Below are 22,499 nucleotides of genomic sequence, written 5' to 3'. Positions count from 1 at the left end.
CAATGCTTGAAAGCAGCGGTGCAGTGGGGAAGAAAGCTAAATTTGGCTATAAAACTGCGAAAAGAAAACCCAGCTCTAGAGTCAAAGAATTGAGGAAGGAAAAAGTTGCTCTGTTGGGCTCAGCCAGGTCTCTGCCTCCCTCCGGCTGGTACACCCACCAAGCAAGGCGAAACGGTTTGCTTCAGCGAAGCACCTGAGATGGGCGGCAGCTGGAGGTTGATTAGAAGCTGCCATCACACCCACCTGCCCTTGGGCTCTCATCCTGGCTCTCTTGTGCCTTCCTGGAGGGTCTCCCATTTTGAAAATCAGAGTGTTATGATTTCCGCTTCCTCCAAGGAACAAGAGGATAGGAGGAAGGGGTGATGTCGTGGCAGGGTGAAGTTGTAACAGCACGGTATTCAAAACGGAGCCCTGGAAAGAAGGGTGTAAGACAGAATTGCTTGCCGTGTGGAAGTGGCTGAGGGACAGAGGCACTGGGGGGTTTGGCTCAGGTTCTGTGGTGGTATCTCAGGCAGCTGCGAATCAAGGACAGGCATGTACCAGAAAGGGAATAATAATAATAATAATAATAATAATAATAATAATAATAATAATAATAATTTTATTATTTATACCCCGCCCATCTGGCTGGGTTTCCCCAGCCACTCTGGGCGGCTTCCAACAAAACACTAAAATACAATAACCTATTAAACATTAAAAGCTTCCCTAAACAGGGCTGCCTTCAGATGTCTTCTAAAAGTTTGGTAGTTATTTTTCTCTTTGACATCTGGTGGTAGGGTGTTCCGCAGGGCGGGCGCCACTACCGAGAAGGCCCTCTGCCTGGTTCTCTGTAACTCGGCTTCTCATAGCGAGGGAACCACCAGAAGGCCCTCGGCGCTGGACCTCAGTGTCCAGGCAGAACGGTGAGCTGAGGCAAGGACAGCCCACCACCCCACCCTGTGCTCCCACAACGAAGAGCGGCCCAAGACATTTTGCCGCCAGAGGCAAAGGACAAGATGTTACAGGGGTGGCCAACTCCCAAGAGACTGCGATCTGCTTTCAGAACTAAAATCTGGCAGTGATCTACCCCTTTTTTTTAGGGATTCAGCAGCTCAAATTTGTTGAGCTTTTTTGGAAGGATGAAAGCCCTGTTTTTTGGGGTGGTTAAGGAGCAGGCCTTTTTGGGGGAGGGGACTTCCGTTTTTGAGGGGGAAGGAAGGCAAGGGAAGTTGGGGTTAAGTCATTCACAAAAACATCGCTATGGATGAAAACAGCCACACAGAGGGAGCTCCGTCTTCCCTTCCTGAGTTCAAACAATGGAGGGTGGGACAGGAGTCCGATTTACCAACGCAGAGAAAAGGGAGCCAGAGATCGACTGCGGTCTACCAAAATGAATGGGATCTACCAGTAGATCGCAATCGACCTGTTGGACATCCCTGGGATGTTGCATTCCCCGTTCTGCACAAAATTGTGACTAAACAGGGTCCTGCATCACACCCAGAGGGCAGCAAGGGAGCTTAGGGTCTGCAGGGCAGGGCAGGTGACACACATTTTGAGTCACTTTCCACCCCTCGGAATTTGCTGCCTCGTGTGGAAGGGCTGGTCGTGCCCAAAACAAGGATAGGGTAAAAAAAAAAGGAGAATGTGTGTAAATGCAACAGGGGCCACCCTCCTCCATATTTGCCTGGCTTGCCTCATTTAAGTACCAGCCACCCGCTCCTGTCCACTTAAAAAGAATGGGAAGCAGCCTAAATGCAACAGACAGCATTGTAAAAGAAAACAGAGGCCCAGAAAAAAAGTTAAAAACACCCAGAAGTGATTTCACATGTTTTTTCATAATTTCACGTCCTCCTAAACCTGTGGGTCACAATTTCACGTTCTAAGTGTTTTCCAGAATGTTGCTTTCTCCTGACTTGCGGGTCATGATTTTCACGTTATGTATGTCAGTGGCTAATTACCCCTAAATGGAATCTCTTATGGAGGTAAAGGAAGACAACTTGATTCTTAAGGCCGGGATCTTCAGCTCTTGAGCATAAAATCCCTTAAAAGCAGTGGAATTGACTCTGAAATATATGTGAGAGCAGGCTGCAAGTCTCTCAAGGCCAGGTTCTGACGACAACTTCTGCACCTCAGCCTGGTTTAATCACTGTCAAGAATTATTGAAGTGTATCTCCTTATCTCTCATCTTTATCTTAACAGATAGCCAAAATGTAGAATTTTCATCCATTCAACTGTGTGTGTGTATGCTAGGTCTTTCAAATTCGCCTACTCTTGTTCTCTGGTAGTACTCATGCCCCCACCATCAACAGAAAACACTGCTCAGGTGTGGTTATAAAAGGCAGGCCCCCTTATAAATGGAACTGCAATTCTTTAACTGCCTTGTTTTTTTTGGAGACTCTGCACAACTGAAGATTCCTCCCTAATTCACATCTTTGCATGCTTACTGTTGCATAAGCCCACTGAAGTCAATGAGGCAACCTCCATAAATGTGATTAGGATCGTACTCTCAGCTACAGTCACACAGTGCTTTGTGTAAAACCAGATACCATAGTGCAGGCATGGGCAGACTTCAGATTTGATTTTTTTTAAAAAACTAGGGCTCCAAGATCTAACCAGAACCAGGTGCAAAAGTCATACAGTTAGAACAATGCAGCTGAGCACATTTTGAAATAAAGAATTCGTTTTTAGTACTAGAACTGAACTGAACAGTTCACTATTAGTTTTCTTAATTTCAGAAGCCTTATTTTGGTGCAAAAATCATTGTCCCTATTATTGGAAGACAGAGACCTTGCCCATCTGCAGAACAGCCAGAGCTCTACCAGATCTCAATCTTCCTTCTGCCCATCTTTGCCATAGTGCATAGCACTCCAGTACTATTCAAAAAGAGTTGTGCAACAGAGAATGCTTAATTCACAATGCAATATAGCAGTTCTTGCCAATGTTGCCTCCAGATGTTCTGCACTACAACTTCCATCAGCCCCAGCCAGCCAGAAGTTGTGTCTGCTGAAAACCTTATTTCAGCAAGCCTATCCAAGCATAGTATAGTTCATATTTGTTATTAAAAGTTTTATCAACCTTATTGCATTTAAGAGTTCTGGAATTAAAGTTGCAGCCTAAAACATCTGGCAGACCTCAGGCTGGTAAGGTAAAAGGTAAAGGGACCCTTGACCATTAGGTCCAGTCGTGGCCGACTGGGGTTGCAGCGCTCATCTCACTTTATTGGCCGCGGGAGCCGGCGTACAGCTTTCCGGGTCATGTGGCCACCATGACTAAGCCACTTCTGGCAAACCAGAGCAGCGCACGGAAACGCCATTTACCTTCCTGCCAGAGTGGTACCTATTTATCTACTTGCACTTTGATGTGCTTTCGAACTGCTAGGTTGGCAGGAGCAGGGACTGAGCAAAGGGACCTCACCCCGTCACGGGGATTCGAACCACCGACCTTCTATCGGCAAGTCCTAGGCTCTGTGGTTTAACCCACCACGCCACCTGCGTCCCCAGTATAGTTCTTAAATTTGATTTCTTAAATTTGATCCATTCAATTCTAATACATTTATTTCGTAGTGCTTTGTATGTTCACGTTTTTCAGTGGGAAGACTAGGACAGTAGATAGAGGAGCAGAGAATGAGGTGTGAGATGGAGAAAAGGGCAAACGCTTTCAGACTCCACTCTTCTGCCGCTAATACTGCATGTATGTCTAAGTGCTGGATATTAGCCATATCACTCATGGACAAATTGGTCTTTCGCAAATCGGGTGCAATGCTTAGCACCATTTCTTTATTGGCAAGTCAAGTGAATTTGTAAAGTGCTATCAAAAAGGGGTGATAACAGATCTGTTATCTGTTCAAATTTTCTTTAGATACCTTTTTTTATAAAATAGTGGATATGCGCCAGGTCATGAAATCAACTCTGTACAAGTGAACAGTACCAAAGCAGGGCTCTTACATACATGTACATGTATGTACACAGGGGGTCCAACTTTTCAACAGCAAACCTTCCTTATCCCCCACATATCCCAGGTTTTCCCTGCTGCATCATCAAATTGTGTTTTCCAAACAGGCTCCAGCACTGGCAGAATTACTTGGGGTATCCTTTCAGTGCCCCAATCAAAATGTCTCACAGGAGTGTTGTATCCCCCCCCCTCCCCAATTTTTGAAGGGCAGGGAAGGCTAAATAGGCAAGCCTGTGTTATGAAGAAGGAACAACTTAGGTCCCACAGTTACGGGGTAAAGGGGAAATATGTTGGGTTTCAGGTTTGGAATACAAACTGACACAAAAATGGGGTAAAGCAAAAGGCAGTCAAAAGCAGAGGTAGCTAACCTGTGGCTCTGTGGGTCAACTACAGCTCCCATTGTTCCTGGCCATGGGATGTCCTGGCTGGAGCTGATGGGAGTTGGAGTCTAACAACCCCTAGAGACCACTGGTTAGCCACTCCCTGATCTGAAATACAGCCTGGGGTGAATTCAATCAAATGCAGCCCCCACTCCACCACTGAATTTGGGCATCACCATGCCTTCAAGCCAAACTGAACTGCTTTGTTGGAAGGGACCCCTCAGCCAGAATGTCCTAGGCAAACAAACAACAGGTTTTTCTTGTCCAATGAGCGCTGGCTGAGAAGTCCATTGCAGAACAGTTTCCCTTAAACACAGTGATGTCAATTTGCAAAGATGTCCTTGGCTGAATCCACCTCAGGGCGCTGCCCTGCTCCCCTCTCCATAATAAAGCCGGTGAAACTGAAATATATATATATCTCGGGAATAATAAATATTGAAATATTCTTGCCCCCCTCCGCAGATTTAACTTAAAACTTATTTAAATAAATGAAATGCTTAAAAGAAAGTGCCAGTAGTCATGTGTTTGATAATGCCAAGCGGGTTCCAACCCCTACACTGGCATTCATGTTCGGGTTTTGACGGGGATGGTCTGCTTGCAAACCGTGGTGCTGCCATGTGCTTCGGGCAACCCAACAGAATACTCAGTTGTGGCTATGAGCAGCATGTCCAAAGTGGTCTCGGTGCATTTGGCAATGAAACGGATGAAGGGCCTGATGTCGCCTTCGTTGGCCACTTCCAAGACATGGTAGTACTCTGCCCGCTGCTCCTTGCGGATGGTGATGGGCGGGTAGCCCGCCTGCATGAGGATGAGGTTCATCAAGAGGCGTGAAGTCCTGCCGTTGCCATCCACGAAGGGGTGGATGTAGACCAGTTTGTAATGGGCCAAGGCGGCAAATTCAACCGGGTGCAGACTCATGGCATCTTCGGAGTTGATCCACTGTACAAACTCAAGCACTTGCTTTTCGACGTCGCAAGGGTGCGGGGGGATGTGGTGCCCTACAAAGACCTGGGTAGTCCGAAACCTCCCAGCCTCTACTGGGTCCACATAGCCAAGCACTCTCCTGTGAATCTCCAAGATGTCCGTGAGGGTCACAGACCCAATTCTGGACACCAGCGTGGTGTTGACGTACTTCATGGCTGCATGCATGCCGATGACCTCGTTCTGCTCCACCAGACTCTTGCCGGGAACGGCATACCGCGTCTCGATGATGTGTCGTATTTCAGAAAGCGTCAAGGTGTTCCCTTCGATGGCCACCGTGTGGTAGATGTGGTGGTAGTAAGACTCTTCCATCACCCTGCGGAGAGCCGAGCTGCCTTTCGGGATGGACATGACCTTTTGGACTTTGCTGTCAATGATGCTGAAGTACCTCTGGTCAATCTCTTCAACGAGGGGCAAAGTCCGGTCGCGATTGATCAGAGCCTTCTCGTTACGGGGGGAGATGGTCAGGGCTTTGGAATACAAGTAGTCAGCCTGAATTATGTCCTTCTCTTCTTCAGAGAAGAGGCCAAACTCGGTCAAGGCATCAACGTAATCAGGGTCCATCTTGAGGGCGTGCAAGAAAAGCTTGTGAGCTTTCTCCCGTTTACCTTGCCTCTTCATCTCCAGGGCCTGGTTCAGGGCTGCTCTGGCTTCTAACCTGACCTCTGAAACAAAGCAACCAGGGTTAGCATTGCAGAAAGGTGTGCTATGGAGCAGAGGTGGGGTACCCATGGCTCTTGCAGCTGCTGTTTTCCTCCAGCTCCTATCGCTGCCAGCCAGAATGGCCAACAGTTAAGGATGATGAGAGCTGTGATAAAGGAATTCCAGCCTGCTACATTACCCTCCTGTCTACCTGGTTATTCAAAGACTCAGCTCTTTTTGTATGGAAGTATGGATGCTGGAACTGCTGTTCTTTATGTGATGTTTGATTCTTGGATTATTGCAAGAGCGTTCTTGTCTTAGCATCTGATGTACTCTTTTTCAACTCACTCCAACTTCCTTAACCTCTGTGGGGCGAAATTGTATTTTGAAGTTGCACTATACTATTAACGCATGAGCTATTGCTTTTCAAATATCAAATGCAGGGATAGAAATATACCACAGAATATTACAAATAAACCACCTTGCTTGTGGGATTTGCACTGGCTGTCAATTTGCTTCTAGGACAAGTTCAAGGTGCTGTTTTAAGTCCCTATATAGCTCAGAACCAGGTTACTTATCCCATACACACCCAGTAGATCACTGTGAGAGTGTTTCTTCTGCAAGTTCCTAAGAACTCAGAAGCCCACTCCACAGGACCTTTAGTGTGGTGGCCCCTGATCTGTAGAACAGCATTCCTGTTGAGATATGACAGGCACCTGCTCCAGAAAGAGTTGAAAGGCATTTTTGTCCCAGCTGGATAAAGGGGTCTTTACCATGAATGTCCATTTGTTGCCTTGAGTCTTATTTGAAATGTATTGTTTTTAAACTGTTCTTACTTATTTTATATATAAATCACCTTGAGATACAGTGGAACCTCAGTTTTCGAATGTAATCCGTTCCAGAAGACCGACTTCCGAAACGTTCAAAAACCGAAAACTCAATACGGAAGCCTCAATACAATAGGGCAACTCAAAATGGAAGCCACGCAGCACGTTCAGCTTCCGAAAATCGTTCGAAAACCGGAACAGTTACTTCCAGGTTTTCGGCGTTTGAAAGCCGAAATTCTCAACTATGGAGGCATTCAACAACTGAGGTTCCACTGTAGCAGTTTAGGAGGTGATTAATAAAATAATTGTAATAATAATAATAATAATAATAATTAGTAAGGTTAAAAAAAAAAGGTAAAGGACCCCTGGATGGTTAGGTCCAGTCAAAGGTGCCTATGGGGTTGTGGCGCTCATTTTGCTTTCAGGCCGAGGGAGTCGGCGTTTGTCCAGACAGCTTCCTGGGTCATGTGGCCAGCAGGACTAAACCGCTTCTGGTGCAACGGGACTCCATGACGGAAACCAGAGCGCATGGAAACACTGTTTACCTTCCTGCTGCAGCGGTGCCTATTTATCTACTTGTGCTGGTATGCTTTCGAACTGCTAGGTTGGCAGGAGCCGGGACAGACCAACAGCAGCTCACCCTGTTGTGTGGACTTGAACTGCTATCAACACAGAGATTTCTTGGAGCCTAGAAACTCCCCTTCCCCCTTCCATACCTTGGGAGGCTTTGGGCTTCAACACCAGCAGCTGCAATCCACCTGAGGTCACGCTGAGGTCCGTCGTCTGCCCTGTGTACGTGGTGATCCCTGTGTAGCCCAATCCCAGCTTGCTCTTCAGCAAAGACAAGCTCTTGTAAAAGGCATGGTACTGGTCTTCCACGGACGTCAACGGGAGCAGCAACATGAGGAGTGCAGCCAGCAGGACCACCAGCACCGCCGCCCAGCGGACACGGAGCCACAGGGACACCCATTTCAGCTCTGGCTCTGCCACTGCCACCACAGCTGCCATCGATACAAGATTCATCTGGCCTCAGGGAAGGGTAAGAGGCACATTCCTTCTCTTGTGGGCCTCACCTAGGAATGGAAATGGGTAAGTTGCCAAAGGAGCATCATGCGGGTGGCCCTCTTGCTACCCTCTTTCTCTCTGAACCCAAATACCATCCTTCAGCATGACTATATTCACACCCCAAGATCATCCCCCAGAGACCCTTTCCTGAGTTTTCCCTCAGAAAGAGGCTCAGAGGAAATAAAAAAGGAAGAGGACCTTTTTGGTTGTGGGTCCTCACCTGTGGAACCCTCTCCAAAATGAAGCTTGCCTGACACCAACACGGACCAGGTTAAAACATTTCTCCTCTCCCTGATATTTGACTGAATATGATCCTACTGTGTCATAGCTTCATTAGTGTTATTTTGAGCGATTGCTTGTTTTTCTCTGTTTTCTGTGGAGTCTGTGGTTGTTGCCATTTGTTTTCGGTTTTTAAAAAACATTTTTGTACGTTTTTAAACCTGATTGGAAGTCACTTAGATTGATTCTTTCCAACTCTACAATTCTATGATTCTACAACCTGCTAGGCAAATTACAATTTAAAAGCAATCGCCACCTGTCTTGTCCAGCCATTCGAATCCCCCTTTTCCCATTTTCTTAGGCTGTAGTGTCCAATGTTCATGGCACTTTTAGAGTAGGCCTACCCATGTACAATAATGAGGTGGTAGAATGGATTGTACCACACCTGGGGTACTGTGTCCAGTTCTGGGCGCCACAATATAAGAAGTATACTGACAAGCTGGAAAATCTGCAGAGGAGGGTGACCAAGATGGTCAAGGGTCTGGAAACCAAGCCTTATGAGGAACAGTTAATAATAAAGATGATGATGATGATGATGATAATTTATTTATACCCTGCCCTCCCTGGCCAGAGCTGGGCTCAGGGCAGCTAACACCAGTAAAATTACAGTAAAAACATAATGGGGGGGGGGAACCAATTTAAAATACAGGTTAAAGTGCAGCCTCATTTTAAAAGTAGCCCATAAATCAAAACCATAAGGGGAGGGAAACATAAGGGTCAGACTGAGTCCAAACAAAGGCCAGGCGGAACAGCTCTGTCTTGCAGGCCCTGCGGAAAGATGTCAAGTCCCACAGGGCCCTAGTCTCTTGTGACAGAGCGTTCCACCAAGTCGGGGCCAGTACTGAAAAGGCCCTGGCCCTAGTTGAGACCAATCTAACCACCTTGCGGCTTGGGACCTCCAAAGTGTTGTCATTTGTGGACCTTAAGGTCTTCCGCGGGGCATACCAGGAGAGGCAGTCCCGTAGGTACGTGGGTCCTAGGCCGCATAGGGCTTTAAAGGTCAAAACCAGCATCTTAAACCTGACCCTTCATTCCACTGGCAGCCAGTGCAGTTGGTAAAGCACTGGGTGAATGTGATCCCGCGGCCTTGGGTATGTTTAGCCTGGAGAAGATGAGACTGAGAGGACATACAATAGCCATCTTCAGGTATCTAAAGGTCTGTCACATGAAGATGGGGCAAGCTTGTTTTCTCCTGCTCTGGAGGGTAAAACCCAAAGCAATGGATTCAAGTTGGACTAGATGACCCCTGGGACCCCTTCCAACTCTACAATTCTCAGTTACAAACATCTAAGAATATACAGAACTTTATGATTATAAGAACTGTTCGACAGGGAAATAGATTCCCACGAGACATGGTGCTCTCCTTATTTGGAGATTTTTAAGCAGAGTGTGGATGGCCATCTGTCGTGGATGCTTTAGATTGAGATTCCTGCATTGCAGGGGTTTGGACTAGATGACTACGATCATCTGGCACAGAGCTCTTTAGACAGGGGAGCATTTTAAAATGAACCAACCAAAGTGGTACAGTCCAGTCTACCACTTCAGGACCTTCATACCTAAACATGCAAAACAGGTCTTCGCCTCTAGAGGCCGTCCAATGCCAGCTGTGCCTTCTTATGACAGGTCAGCCTTAACTTAACTTGGCAAGCAAACCCACAGAAGTTGTAGTTTACTTGCCCACCTGAACAGCACCTGAGCCTGCTCACCTGGAAGCCATTCTGTTTCTCTGCAGGCAGGAAGTCTGAAGGCTGAGTATGCAAACCAGCCCAGTGGCAAATTTATAAAGTGTTCAGTTCAAAAAACAACAAGACCAAACACACTTATCCATCCAACCAACCGTGAACATCAAGCTAGGGCAGAGCCACCAAGAACCACCCTCGATCTCCCTACTGCCACTACCGAATCATAGGACATTTTCCTTTCTCCTCCTGTGATGAGGCTGCATTTAAATATTTCAATATTTTAATGTTGTATTTTAATCTAGTTTTGAAGTTGTATTCATTCAACTTGTTTTTATTATTGCTTGTTAGCTGCCCTGAGCCCGGTCTTGGCTGGGGAGGGCGGGGTATAAATAAAAATTATTATTCTTATTAGAGTTGTGAGGGATCGCGAGGGTCATCTAGTCCAACCCTCTCCAGTGCAGGAACTGCAGCTGAAGCATCCATGAGAGATGGCCTGATCTCTCTCTTCTCTTCACGTCCAACCTTCCCCTTCTCCACCAACTTCACCCACCTACTTACCCACCACTAGAGACACACACACCCAAAAAAAATATACAGTACTCTTCCCTCTTTTGACCTTCTCAACCAAGACCCAGCCTGGCACCCCCCCCAAAAAAAAAAAATTCATTCTCCCAGTTCTGCTCCCTCCCTAGCTTTCCCTCCAAGACCCCCCGACCACCAGCGAGGCCCGAGGCCCCCTCCCTCCTGCCCCTCTTCCCCTCAAACGAGACCGATTCGCCCCACACAACACTCTCTTCCCTTTCCTGACCCCCAAGTCTGCCCCACTTTCCCCCTCCCTCCCCGACACACAAACAGGGGCAGCCCCACTGCTCACCCCCATATTTTTTTAAATAACTATTTTAACCCCCTTCCCCAAATCCCCTTCCCACATTTCGACCCCTTCCCCCTAAAACCCCAAATACTCTTCCCCCCCAAAAGCCCCCCCTCCCCCAAAGCCCCCCCCCGCCTCCTACCTCCCTCCTGTCGTCCCTGGCGCATCGCTTCCTCTCCCTCCAATCCAACCTCCAGTTCCTTTACTTCGTCTCCGCCCATTGGAAGGCCAGGCCGTCCCTTAGCCTCCTCCCTCCTCTCTTATTGGCCCCTGCGCACGCCCTTCTCCCTCTGTCCCGCCTCCGCGGACAAGGCCTTCAGCTCATCGGCTCTTCTTCCATTGGCTATCCCGCCCCGCCAACCTTCCCTCCGCTGGAGAGGGCGGGCAAGGAGGGATGAGAAGCTCCGTGTTCGTGGACGGCTGCGATTGGTCCAAGTCTCCGTCCGTCCAGAAAGCCGGGTTTGGCCAATGGAGAGGTTTCGAGGGCGGGGGCAAGAAGCGCCCGGGGAAGATGGCGGCCTGGTTGCCTGGGCAACGGGCGTGAGGCGTACGCGAGTGCGACGTCAGGCCCGGGCCGGTTAATGGATCTCGCGTTTGGAAAAGCAGACGGCAGCAAAAGCCTTTAATTTTTGTCCGATCGATTTTAGTGGTGCCCTTTTCAAATACGAAAGCATTTTATATCTATAAAAAATATGCTGTAGTACTTAAGGAGTTGAAGTTACGTGTTCTGAAGCTACACACATTTGCTCCCCCCCCCTTTTTAATGTTTTTTATTGTTTACAAAAAGTGCAAACATGGCAAAAAGAAAGGCAACCCAGGGGTGGGTGGGAAATAACTATAAAGCGTTACAGCCTGGAAAGACGCGTGCGAAATTGCAGCACAGTTCCAAAAGAATAATAATATATTCACTCATACAAAATCCAATTTACAATTTTATTTTTTTAAAACACAATATTTTTCACTTGCGAATTTCGTCCTTACTAAGAATAAATATAGTCTTAAATGAGCCAGGGACTTACAGCGCAGAATGACACGTGCCTCAATATTTGTTTGAGAAATAAAACCACATAGAATCACATGACTGTACAGTTTGGGGGGGGACGCCCAGGGTCATCTAGTCCAGCCCCCTGCTATGCAGGAATCTCAGCTAAAGCATCCAGAGGTCCTCTGGCTGGGGCGGGACGATATGGGATCGAGGGGGCAACTCCCATCTCTTGCGGGGGTGCAATTAGTGCCAGCACCGGCCGTTAAGAGTTTGGGTGTAATCTTCGATACCTCCCTCTCTATGGAGGCGCAGATTACAGCTATAACAAAGGCGGCATTTTTTCATCTCCGCCAAGCTAAGCAGCTGGCCCCTTATCTCTCTCGTCCTGACCTAGCCACTGTGATCCATGCAACGGTCACCTCCAGACTGGATTATTGTAACTCGCTCTACGTGCGGCTGCCCTTGAGACTGACCCAGAAACTCCAGCGGGTGCAGAATGCCGTGGCGAGACTCCTTACGGGGTTCTCGCTGCGAGATCACATTCACCCGGTGCTATACCAGCTGCACTGGCTCCCGGTGGAGTACAGGATCAGGTTTAAGGTGCTGGTTTTAACCTTTAAAGCCCTATACGGCCTAGGACCCTCGTACCTACGGGACCGCCTCTCCTGGTATGTCCCACAGAGAAAACTACGGTCTGCAAATAATAACATCCTCAAGGTCCCAGGCCTCAGAGAGGTTAGGCTGGCCTCAACTAGAGCCAGGGCCTTCTCGGCTGCGGCTCCAAACTGGTGGAACGCTCTGTCACAAGAGACTAGGGCCCTGTGGGACCTGACATCTTTCTGCAGTGCCTGCAAGATAGAGTTGTTCCACCAGGCCTTTGGTCAGGGCGCAGCCTGACTCCCTCCTCTGGCAACCTGCACAGAATTTTGCTTAATTGGTTGCCATCAATTTGATTTAATTAATTTTTATAATGAAATATTTTTAGATTGTGTGATTATTTGACTGATTATTTGATTGTTGTTAGCCGCCCTGAGCCCGGCTTCGGCTGGGGAGGGCGGGATATAAATAAAATTTATTATTATTATTATTATTATTATTATTATTATCCATGACAGATTTTTTTTTTTAATGGAATGCTTTTTATTGTTAGCAAGCAGTAGACCAGGAAATCCTATACGTAATAAAATCCTTGTTTTAATTTTAAACCCTTTAAATTAAACACACGGCTCCAAGCAGATTAAAAAAAAAAATTCTAGAGGGGCAGATGGGGCTTGTTCACCTGAGAAGGTAGCCCGTTTAGGAGAAGGTAAACTCCTAAAGCACTACTGTCTTGCAGGATATATTTAGGAGAAGAAAAAGCTAAGGCGTAAACTACAGAGCCTAGGACTTGCTGATCAGAAGGTCGGCGGTTCGAATCCCTGCGATGGGGTGAGCTCCCGTTGCTCGGTCCCTGCTCCTGCCAACCTAGCAGTACGAAAGCACGTCAAAGTGCAAGTAGATAAATAGGTACTGCTCTGGCGGGAAGGTAAATGGTGTTTCCGTGCGCTGCTCTGGTTCGCCAGAAGCGGCTTAGTCCTGTTGGCCACATGACCCGGAAGCTGCACGCCGGCTCCCTCGGCCAGTAAAGCGAGATGAGCGCCGCAACCCCAGAGTCGGCCACGACTGGACCTAATGGTCAGGAGTCCCTTTACCTTTAAACCCTACACAAATCCAGAGTGAAGTCCCTAAGGCGGTAGGATGGCGCCTTGTACAGTGGTACCTCTGGTTACGTACTTAATTCGTTCCGGAGGTCTGCTCTTAACCTGAAACTGTTCTTAACCTGAAGCACCACTTTAGCTAATGGGGCCTCCTGCTGCCGCCATGCGATTTCTCTTCTCATCCTGAAGCAAAGTTCTTAACCTGAGGTACTATTTCTGGGTTAGGGGAGTCTGTAACCTGAAGCGTATGTAACCCGAGGTACCACTGTACGCCTCCTTCCAGCAACTCCTGCAGCCAAGCTGGTCCCAAATGTTTTGCTCTGCTTTCCTTTGGGCCACTGTTAGCAAGGCCGTGAGCAGGGTGTTGTCAGCTGGGGAGCCTGGGACCCCCATAAACACTGCTCAGGCTTGTGGGGAGGTCACTTCTGTTTGACTTAATCCCTGGACGTGGATTGTCTCGAGACAAACAGATGGCAAGAACAGTTTGAGACAGGGCGTAGCTCAGTGGCAGACAGTGGCGTAGCGTGGGGGTGCAGGGGAGGCCGGGCGCACTGGGCGCAACATCTGGGGGGGGCGTGCTCGCACTCGCAGCTCTCTGCCCCTACCTGGCTCACTCACTCTCTCTCACTGCAGTGCTGGCTGTGTGAATCCGATCTGAACCGCCGGGTCGCCGCCCACTGTGGAGGGGATGGGTGCCAGGCGTGCGGTGCAGAGAGAGAGCGAGGGACTATCTGGGGGAGGGACAGTGCAGTGGCTGCCCAGCGCAGCGCTGAGCGTGGGAGAGAACCACACCAGCCCAGCCCAGGCAGCAGCAAGAAGAAGCTGGCAGCGGCGGCAGGTTAGGGGGCGCAAATTACTTGCCTTGCCCCGGGTGCTGACAACCCATGCTACGCCGCTGGTGGCAGAACATCTGCCTTGAATGCAGAAGGTCCCACTTTCAATCTCCAGTAGCATCTCTTGGTAGGACTGGGAGAGACTCTCTTTCTGAAATCACAGAGAGCTGCTGCCAGTCAGTGTAGACATTACTGAGCTAGGTGATAAGTGGTCTGACATGGTAAAAAGGAAGCTTCCTTTGCTCTGATTGTGCTAGTCAAGTTGCAGCACAAGCAACAGTATTGTGGGACCTTAGAGTCCAAGGGTCACCCAGAGAGGTGTTGGTACTGGTGCCCCTGAGCAGGTACATTTTTAAAAGTGCCCATTCATGTCATTGGCATCAAAATAACAACCCATCTCCTACCCCACCTCTGTGCTTTAATTCATATTTTCTGGGGGGAATCTGATTTGTTTGTTTTTTAAACTTACCAATGGCCCATTTGTGATATTTCCATGCCTGGTTTTCAGTATTTAGTTCTTGCCTGTAAGCAGCCTTGCAAATGTATGGTGGTCTTAATTTTCCAGTCCGCAGCACACCTCCTTTGATGCGTAGAATGTTAATCTGTGGGGTTGGGGTGGGGGAGTTGTCAACAGCGAGGTCCGAGGAATTGAAATGCCAGAAATTACAGGTGGCCATCATTAGGTTATGAACATTGGCCATTTACAAAAATAAAAAATTATTGATAATGTAGACTTCTAATATGCCAGTTAGTGTGATTTAAAAGCCCATTGTCCTGCTTTAATCCACACATGATAGCATTGAACCGTTGGAGGAATTCATTGGTTTCATAGTGCAATCTCTGTTGCAGGATGGTCACATCTAAGGAGAGTTACAGTGTAGTCTGGGAAATTAAAAGTGTTGTCCTGTTCCACCATTTTTGGGGTACTGCCATTTCTGATGTGATGTCAGAATTGTATCCATTTGATTTTTTGCACAACAGGTATCACGTTTGACCTGCGTAGAATGCAGAAGGGCATTGCTGGCAGATGTAACATTGGAGGGTGAGTAGGTGAATACAACGTCCTGATATTGTAAATGACTGTGTTAGGTCCTTTACTGATGTTGCCGTAGCAGACACGGAGGCAGAGTTGGCACCGGGTGTGCTGCAGAGACGAGTCCCTGGCTACCTATCTCTGTTATGTGACCTATTCAATTAACCACAGCAATTCAGTAAGCTGGTGCCATGAGCTAAGGTGAGATGGAGGTCTGACGTTGCAATTCTGTGCATGTCTACTCCAAAGTAAGAACATCAGGAGAGTCTTGCTGGAGCAGACCCAAAGAGTAATCCCAAAGAGTAAGCATGGAGATATGCTTAAAAGAGCAAAGAAAATTAAAAACTCAACTCACAATGTGGAAATTTTTCTCTTTCTCCTGCCACTAGAGGGCAGCAAGTGATTTTATTTCATGTTGAATTAGTTCATAAAAATCTGTTCCTGACTTTGTCAGTTATGCATTCTGACATTGTAGTAATAATGAAAAATGAACTCTGAGAGAGAGGTGCCTTCTGTACACGATCAGAGCTGGAAGGGACCTCCAAGTCAGCTGCTCTGGGTAATCTCAGGGACAATTAAATCTAATTTGAATTTATTGACGGATGTATTTATTGTGTCAAATCTCTCCTTCTGAATTTGTCATGATAGTAAAATGGAGCCAGAATGTGCAGGTGCAGTCTATCTCTGAGTATCAGATGCTGGGGGGGGGGCTCAGTTACCATTATTATTATTAGCCTGTTTTATGTATTTTCTCCATCTTTAGCACATGAGTGCTATTAGGGCAGCTCAGTTTGAAAACAAAAATAAAATACAGGCAAACATAAAGCCACGTAAAACCAAGAAAACAGTAGCAGCAAGTAAACAGTACACGTGAAAAGCATCGTGAGGCCTTAGTGGACCACAAGCTTAACATGAGTCAACCGTGTGATGCAGAAGCTGCATCAACAGAAGTCTAGTGTCCAGATCAAGGAAGGTCATAGTACCATTGTATTCTGTCTTGGTCAGAGCACACCTGGAATACTGTGTCCAGTTTTGGGCATCACAGTTTAAGAAGGCTATTGACAAGCTGGAATGTGTGCAGAGGAGGGGTGACCAAGATGATCATTGGGTTTGGAATCCAAGCCTTAGGAGGAACAGATGAGAGAGTTGTGTATGCTTAGCATGGAAAAGAGGAGACTGAGAGGAGATAGGAGAGCCTTCTTCAAATATCTTAAGGGTTGTCTCATGGAAGATGGAGCAAGCTTGTTTTCTCCTGGTCTGGAGGGTAGGATGTGAACCAATGGCTTCAAGTTATGAAAAAGGAGATTCCGACTAAACATCAGGAGGAACTTTCTGACAGTAAGAGCTGTTTGGCCATGGAACAGACTCCAGTGGGAGGTTGTGGACTCTCCTTCTTTGGAGATTATTCAGGAGAGGTTGGATGGTCACCTGTTGTCTATGATCTAGTTGAGATTCGTGTGTTGCAGGGGGTTGGACTAGATGACCCTTGGGGTCCATTGCAACTCTACAATTCTAGGATTCTAAGTTATGTTGGGTTTTTTAATGCCCTTTAAGAACACAGCGCGGGTGGCGCTGTGGGTTAAACCACAGAGCCTAGGACTTGCCGATCAGAAGGTCAGCGGTTCAAATCCCCGTAACGGGGTGAGCTCCCATTGCTTGGTCCCTACTCCTGCCAACCTAGCAGTTCGAAAGCACATCAAGTGCAAGTAGATAAATAGGTACCGCTCTGGCGGGAAGGTAAACAGCGTTTCTGTGTGCTGCTCTGGTTCGCCGGCCAATAAAGCGAAATGAGCGCCGTAACCCCAGAGTCGTCTGCGACTGGACCTAATGGTTAGGGCCCCCTTTACCTTTACTTAAAAACAAATGTGTTGAAGTATGTGTGTGTGTAAACACACATGTATGTAAACATGGGTGTGTCTATGCCAAACTGAGTTGTTGACCCAGGTGCAAGAAAGCCTAGTTTCACCCCTGCCTCCAGAATTCATAGTCTGAAAGCTTACATACCCTGAAGGTCTATTGCCCTCTACAGGTAACATGCCTGGACTTGGTTGGAGCAAGTTGGTAAGAGCTTTCCATCTACGCTTACTGCTTGCTACCAAGGTCAGAGCAGGGCCACGACTGCCAGCAGTCAGTGTAAAGCTGCCTTTCATCACCTGGTGCCCAGTGGTCAAGGATGATGGGATAGGGAGTCAACCAGCTTGGGGAAGTTTGGTGTAAACAATGCAGGGCTGGATGTGCTGATGGGCTGACTGGGCCTAAGACAGATCCCTATGTTCCTAAATGGAGCACAGTTTCGTAAGAGGTAACTGAGAGTTAGTTTGGCTACACGGTGGATGTGCAGTTTCTGAAAGCGTCTGGTTTGAATGTTTAATTGTGTGTGAAAATACAGAAGTGAGCCTCTCTGCCTTGGCACACAACCCCTCCCTCCCCTTCCCTTCTCCAAGGGAAAGGCAGCCAGGTCCCTTGACCACCAAGCTGCCCGATATCAGAGCCATCCCAGATAGCAGCTTGGGAGGTCGGCTCCTGCCAGCCTCTGATTTAATGTTTGTCAGGTGCTGGGAATTTTCTGAGCCAATTGATCATTGCACTCTTCATTGACCCATCCATCCATCAGGGCCAGCGGCTCATTTCCTGAGCACTAGTCCCTTGTCACTCAAGAATTATAGATCCGCTTGGCTGAGGCGTGTAGAAAATAATTGTTTTGGGTGCTTCAGAGGCCTGAGAAATTCAAAAACTGAAATGGGATTCTCTTGCCTGCCTCTCACTTGCTTTATTTGCATCACAGTGCTGACTTGTCAGATGAAAAGACAACAACTGTTTTTGGATGTCAGTGTGGCCAAATGTATATCTTTGGAGCCCTCTTCTCCCCTTAGATATCCCTGGAGAACTAATCGATTCAAGATCAGACCCACAGTGTAATGGGATCAGTTCAAGCAGAATGTGAGAAGCCCAAGTGACTTTGAAGGCACAGGAGGCACCCAACTTGCTAAAGGGGGTGGGGTCTTGTCACTGCCTGGAAGGAGTTCTGCCTGGCAGATGCCCCCTGGGGTTTCATAATGGGAGAAAATAAAGCAATGAATACATTTTCCTCTTCTGTATGGATTGTGTTAGATGCCCATATCAGGAGAAGCGCAAAAGCAGCTTGCGGCATGATCCACCCTGAAACGTGAGAGCATTGTTCTTATTCATTTCAATGATTCTCCATCCTTTTCAATGTTTGACTTAGACCCAGGGTGGCTAACCTTTTGCAAGAAATCTCTTCTCCCAGTCCAGAGCTTTGATGGGGAGATTGGGGCTTGGGGACCCACTTCAAATGGCTCTGCAAGAATGATCTGGGTCACGGCTTGAGAATTTGCCACCCATGGCTTAACTGTTCGTGGCATTTCAGATCTTCATTGCTGCTTCCTGGGCTGCCTGCTGAACTTCTGTTATTCTTTCCCAGTTTCTAAAACAGTTTTTGGAAACGCCACCAGTTTCCACCAGAGCTGTCCATTTTTATATCTATGTTTTGCTCTCAGTCTTTGTCTAAGATTATCTCTTTTTAAAGCATTAACAGCGCTTTGGACATCCTGGAAGGATGCAGTTAAACACTGACTAAACCATACCTTTATGGCAGTGACTAATAAAACAGAGATATTGAAGTCTTAAAGCAAACCATTTCTTCTTGTGCTTTCTTCAGCTTCTCTTAATGTTTGCGTGCTTGGCTTAAAAATAGACATAAAATCTAGCATCCAATTAATTAGGGGCTTCTTTTTAGCCAACTAAGGCATTGTTAAATTGCTTAACCAGTTAATCAGCCCTCCTGTTGGGAGTTACCCACAGGCTATATAAGAAAAGCTAGGCTGAATCTTCTCAGGCCTGAGAACTGGTGCAAAGAGTTTCAGCACCTTGGATAGTGACCATGGCCAATGGAAGATGGAAGCCTTGTAGGAAGAACCGAAGCCATTCAAATTCCTTTGCCATGGTGAGGTTGCATGTTTAAGTAACCTTTCTTCTAAAACCTCCCACGCTGCCACTTCTGGGATCCTGTTACAATGGAAGCCTTAAAACAGCACAATTTATGGAAGGAGCAGGCAATTCCTTGCCGGAGTTGTGTAGGACTTTATGCCTGGTAAAATTTGATGCGTTGTCATAAATTACGTTTTGGCTGCAGGTGCTGTTAGATATAAAGCAAAGGTAATTGTTCTGCTGGCCCCTCCCAACCCAGCTGGTGGCTTTGCTCCAGATGCCTGTTCGAGATAGTAAATGTGGCTTCTGGTCCTTGGCTTTTCCCCATTCTGCCTGTAAAACACACAGACACATTCCCCTACCCACATGGTGGCAGCCATATAAGAATTAGAGAAATGCAACAGCCTCTCAGCTACACCCCTGCCTCCTCCCTTAGTCTATAACTTTAAAAGTCTTCACTTCAAAAGGTACCAGTTTTTAAAGTAAAACACCAAGAATGCTTCATTTTAATCCTCTTGTGCTCTTAGGAAAACTGGAATCTGCCATACTGTGGTCCATCTAACTCAGTAAAAAAAACAGGGGGGCATGATTTGCCTACCAACACACAGAGCCTGCCTGTCACTAGCGACCTCAGGAAGGAGGGTGTCTAAGTAAATTAAAGACCCTCCTGGTAACCAGCACAGAACAAAGAGAACTTATACCCCAGCCAACAGTCTGGGCACTGGACTTAGAAATTAGACTTCCCTACCAAGAACTCAAGGGACGTGGGTGGCGCTGTGGGTTAAACCACTGCGCTGCTTGGGCTTGCCGATCGGAAGGTCTGTGGTTTGAATCCCCACGACGGGGTGAGCTCCCGTTGCTCGGTCCCTGCTCCTGCCAACCTAGCAGTTCGAAAGCACGTCAAAGTGCAAGTAGATAAATAGGTACTACTCCAGCGGGAAAGTAAACAGCGTTTCTGTGTACTGCTCTGGTTCGCCAGAAGCGGCTTAGTCATGCTGGCCACATGACCCAGAAGCTGTACACTGGCTTCCTCGGCCAATAAAGTGAGATGAGCGCCACAACCCCAGAGTCGGCCACCACTGGACCTAATGGCCAGGGGTCCCTTTACCTTTACCAAGAACTCAACACTGCTTTAAAAGAACAAAACTTCTATTTGGGAAAAAACACAACGAGGGTCCATTTTGATGTCGTGAACTGCCCTGAGAACTTCAGGTGAGGGTGGTATGCAAATTTAATAAATAAATAATTGGTTGGCATCCGTCTGTCTCAGGGGACAATGGAGGAGTGGCATTTCTTCTCTTTGTGCTCCTCCCAGCCGTCATTTCTCCTCTGGCCACTGCTATGGATACACAACTTGACTGCCTCTCTCCAGGCACTGCGACTGAAGCCAAAATGAGTGCACTGGTGGGGGGGTTTTTTGGGTGGTGTTGGTGGGGAACCCAAGGTTTGTAGAAGTACAAAAATAGAATAGATGGAAACATCCCGGCAGTAAACTCCCTGAAACATCTGTCAGAAGACTGAGCATGCTCAGTTAATAGAATGTTGTCTATCAACTGGGAAAGTAGGGGGACTAGAGTAGCCTAATGGGTGCCTGGAGCCCTAAACAGAGGCACTCTTGGGGAGGGCAGATGGCATGCTGCAACATTTTGTTGCAGTCCCGATGGTCCCTTAAACCTCACTGTCCATCCCTGATTTATTGCCATGTGGGAAACGGTGTGGCTGTTGATTTGGTGAGCTGGGAGCTGATTGCCTTTTGGTATTTATGACTTCCAAGCGCTGGACATTTAATCAGCAAACATTTGTTGTTCCTCCACCTCCTTCTCCTCTCAGGCACTGAAAGGAGATCAGGAAAGAATTTTGAAAGCCTTGACTTTAAAAAAAATCACACCCTCCCCCGAAAAAAACCCCACTTTTAAAATGTGCCTATACTATAATATGGGTAGTGAGCCAGGTGTCAAAAAAGACCATCCAATATACGCATAGTATAGTCTCCATGTCACATTTACGTACATTTTTGTAACCCAGTTGGTCTGCCAAATTGGCCCAGTGCTAGAAGCCGGCTCCCCATAGACCATGGGTAGGCAAACTAATGCCCAGGAGCCGGATCCGGCCCACAGCCGGTCCAGGAATCAGCGTGTTTTTACATGAGTAAAACATTTATTTAAAATGAATCTCTGGGTTATTTGTGGGGCCTGCCTGGTGTTTTTAAATGAGTAGAATGTGTGCTTTTATTTAAAATGCATCTCTGGGTTATTTGTGGGCCATAGGAATTCGTTCATTTCCCCCCCAAAAAAATATAGTCCGGCCCCCCACAAGGTCTGAGGGACAGTGAACCGGCCCCTGCTGAAAAAGTTTGCTGACCCCTGCCATAGAACATGTCTTTGGGGATCCTGCCATCTTCCATTCTGTGGATGTGACCAAGTCAGTGTAAATGTCGCTGAGACAGAGTACAAACATGCTGGGAATGTGGACTTGGGAGAGCACATCTTTCTTTGAATTTCTGTTCTGCTGTGTGATGCACCAAATCCTTCTGACGAAGCTTAGGTGTTGAGGGGCCACCCGAGGCAGGTGTAAGTCACCCACGACTCGATTCCATAAAGCAGCGTGCTCAACGTGCAGTTGATGAGTCTCTGTAGAGCTTCCTTGGAAGTGGGCCGACAAGGCTGCGTCATCTGCAAACAGCATCCCTCGGATAAGGGTCCTTTGCACTATTGTCTTGGATGGGGACGTGCCAGGTTGAATGGATGCATACACATCTATTGTCTTGGATGGGGACGTGCCATCGCTCCTTGAATGGATGCATACACACACACACCACTTTCAGATATCTGAAGATAGCTATCACAACACCTCTCAGTCTTCTCTTTCTCTAGACTAAACATCCCCAGCTCATTTAACTGTCAGAGCAAAGAAACTGGGTCATGCAAAAGGAATGTGTGCATAGGGCATGATTGAATTGGTAGGCACTAGAGGTGGGGAGCATGGGACGCGGGTGGCGCTGTGGTCTAAACCACTGAGCCTAGGGCTTGCCGATCAGAAGGTCGGCGGTTTGAATCCCCGCGACGGGGTGAGCTCCCGTTCCTCGGTCCCTGCTCCTGCCAACCTAGCAGTTCGAAAGCACACCAGTGCAAGTAGATAAATAGGTACCGCTCCGGCGGGAAGGTAAACGGCGTTTCTGTGCACTGCTCTGCTTTCGCCAGATGCGGCTTAGTCATGCTGGCCACATGACCCAGAAGCTGTACGCCAGCTCCCTCGGACAATAAAGCGAGATGAGCGCCGCAACCCCAGAGTGGTCCATGACTGGAACTAGCAATCAGGGGTCCCTTTACCTTTACCTTTACCTTTA

General features: G+C 47.6%; 1 protein-coding gene across 1 annotated transcript; it reads right to left on the bottom strand.

Moving 5' to 3' along the window:
• Window positions 1–3,719: 3,719 nt before the first annotated feature.
• Window positions 3,720–8,625, bottom strand: LOC309538257 (protein adenylyltransferase FICD-like). The gene is made up of 2 exons (XM_082233606.1): window positions 7,477–8,625; window positions 3,720–5,956 (listed from the first exon to the last, which is right to left on the bottom strand). The coding sequence occupies exons 1-2, from the start codon at window positions 7,781–7,783 to the stop codon at window positions 4,875–4,877; spliced, it is 1,389 nt and encodes a 462-aa protein (XP_082089732.1). The 5' UTR covers window positions 7,784–8,625; the 3' UTR covers window positions 3,720–4,874.
• Window positions 8,626–22,499: the final 13,874 nt, after the last annotated feature.

The sequence above is a fragment of the Podarcis vaucheri genome (assembly GCF_965113315.1).
Source record: "Podarcis vaucheri genome assembly, chromosome: 7".
Lineage (NCBI taxonomy): Eukaryota > Metazoa > Chordata > Lepidosauria > Squamata > Lacertidae > Podarcis > Podarcis vaucheri.
Note: the sequence above shows the minus strand (reverse complement) of the source record. Positions and strands in the feature narration are given on the sequence as shown.

Excerpts from the sequence above, each read along its gene's own strand:
- LOC309538257 (XM_082233606.1), bottom strand. The coding sequence starts at position 7,783 with ATGAATCTTGTATCGATGGCAGCTGTGGTGGCAGTGGCAGAGCCAGAG. Across the intron at positions 5,957-7,476 it reads GAAGCCCAAAGCCTCCCAAG|AGGTCAGGTTAGAAGCCAGA; the intron begins GTATGGAAGGGG and ends GCTTTGTTTCAG.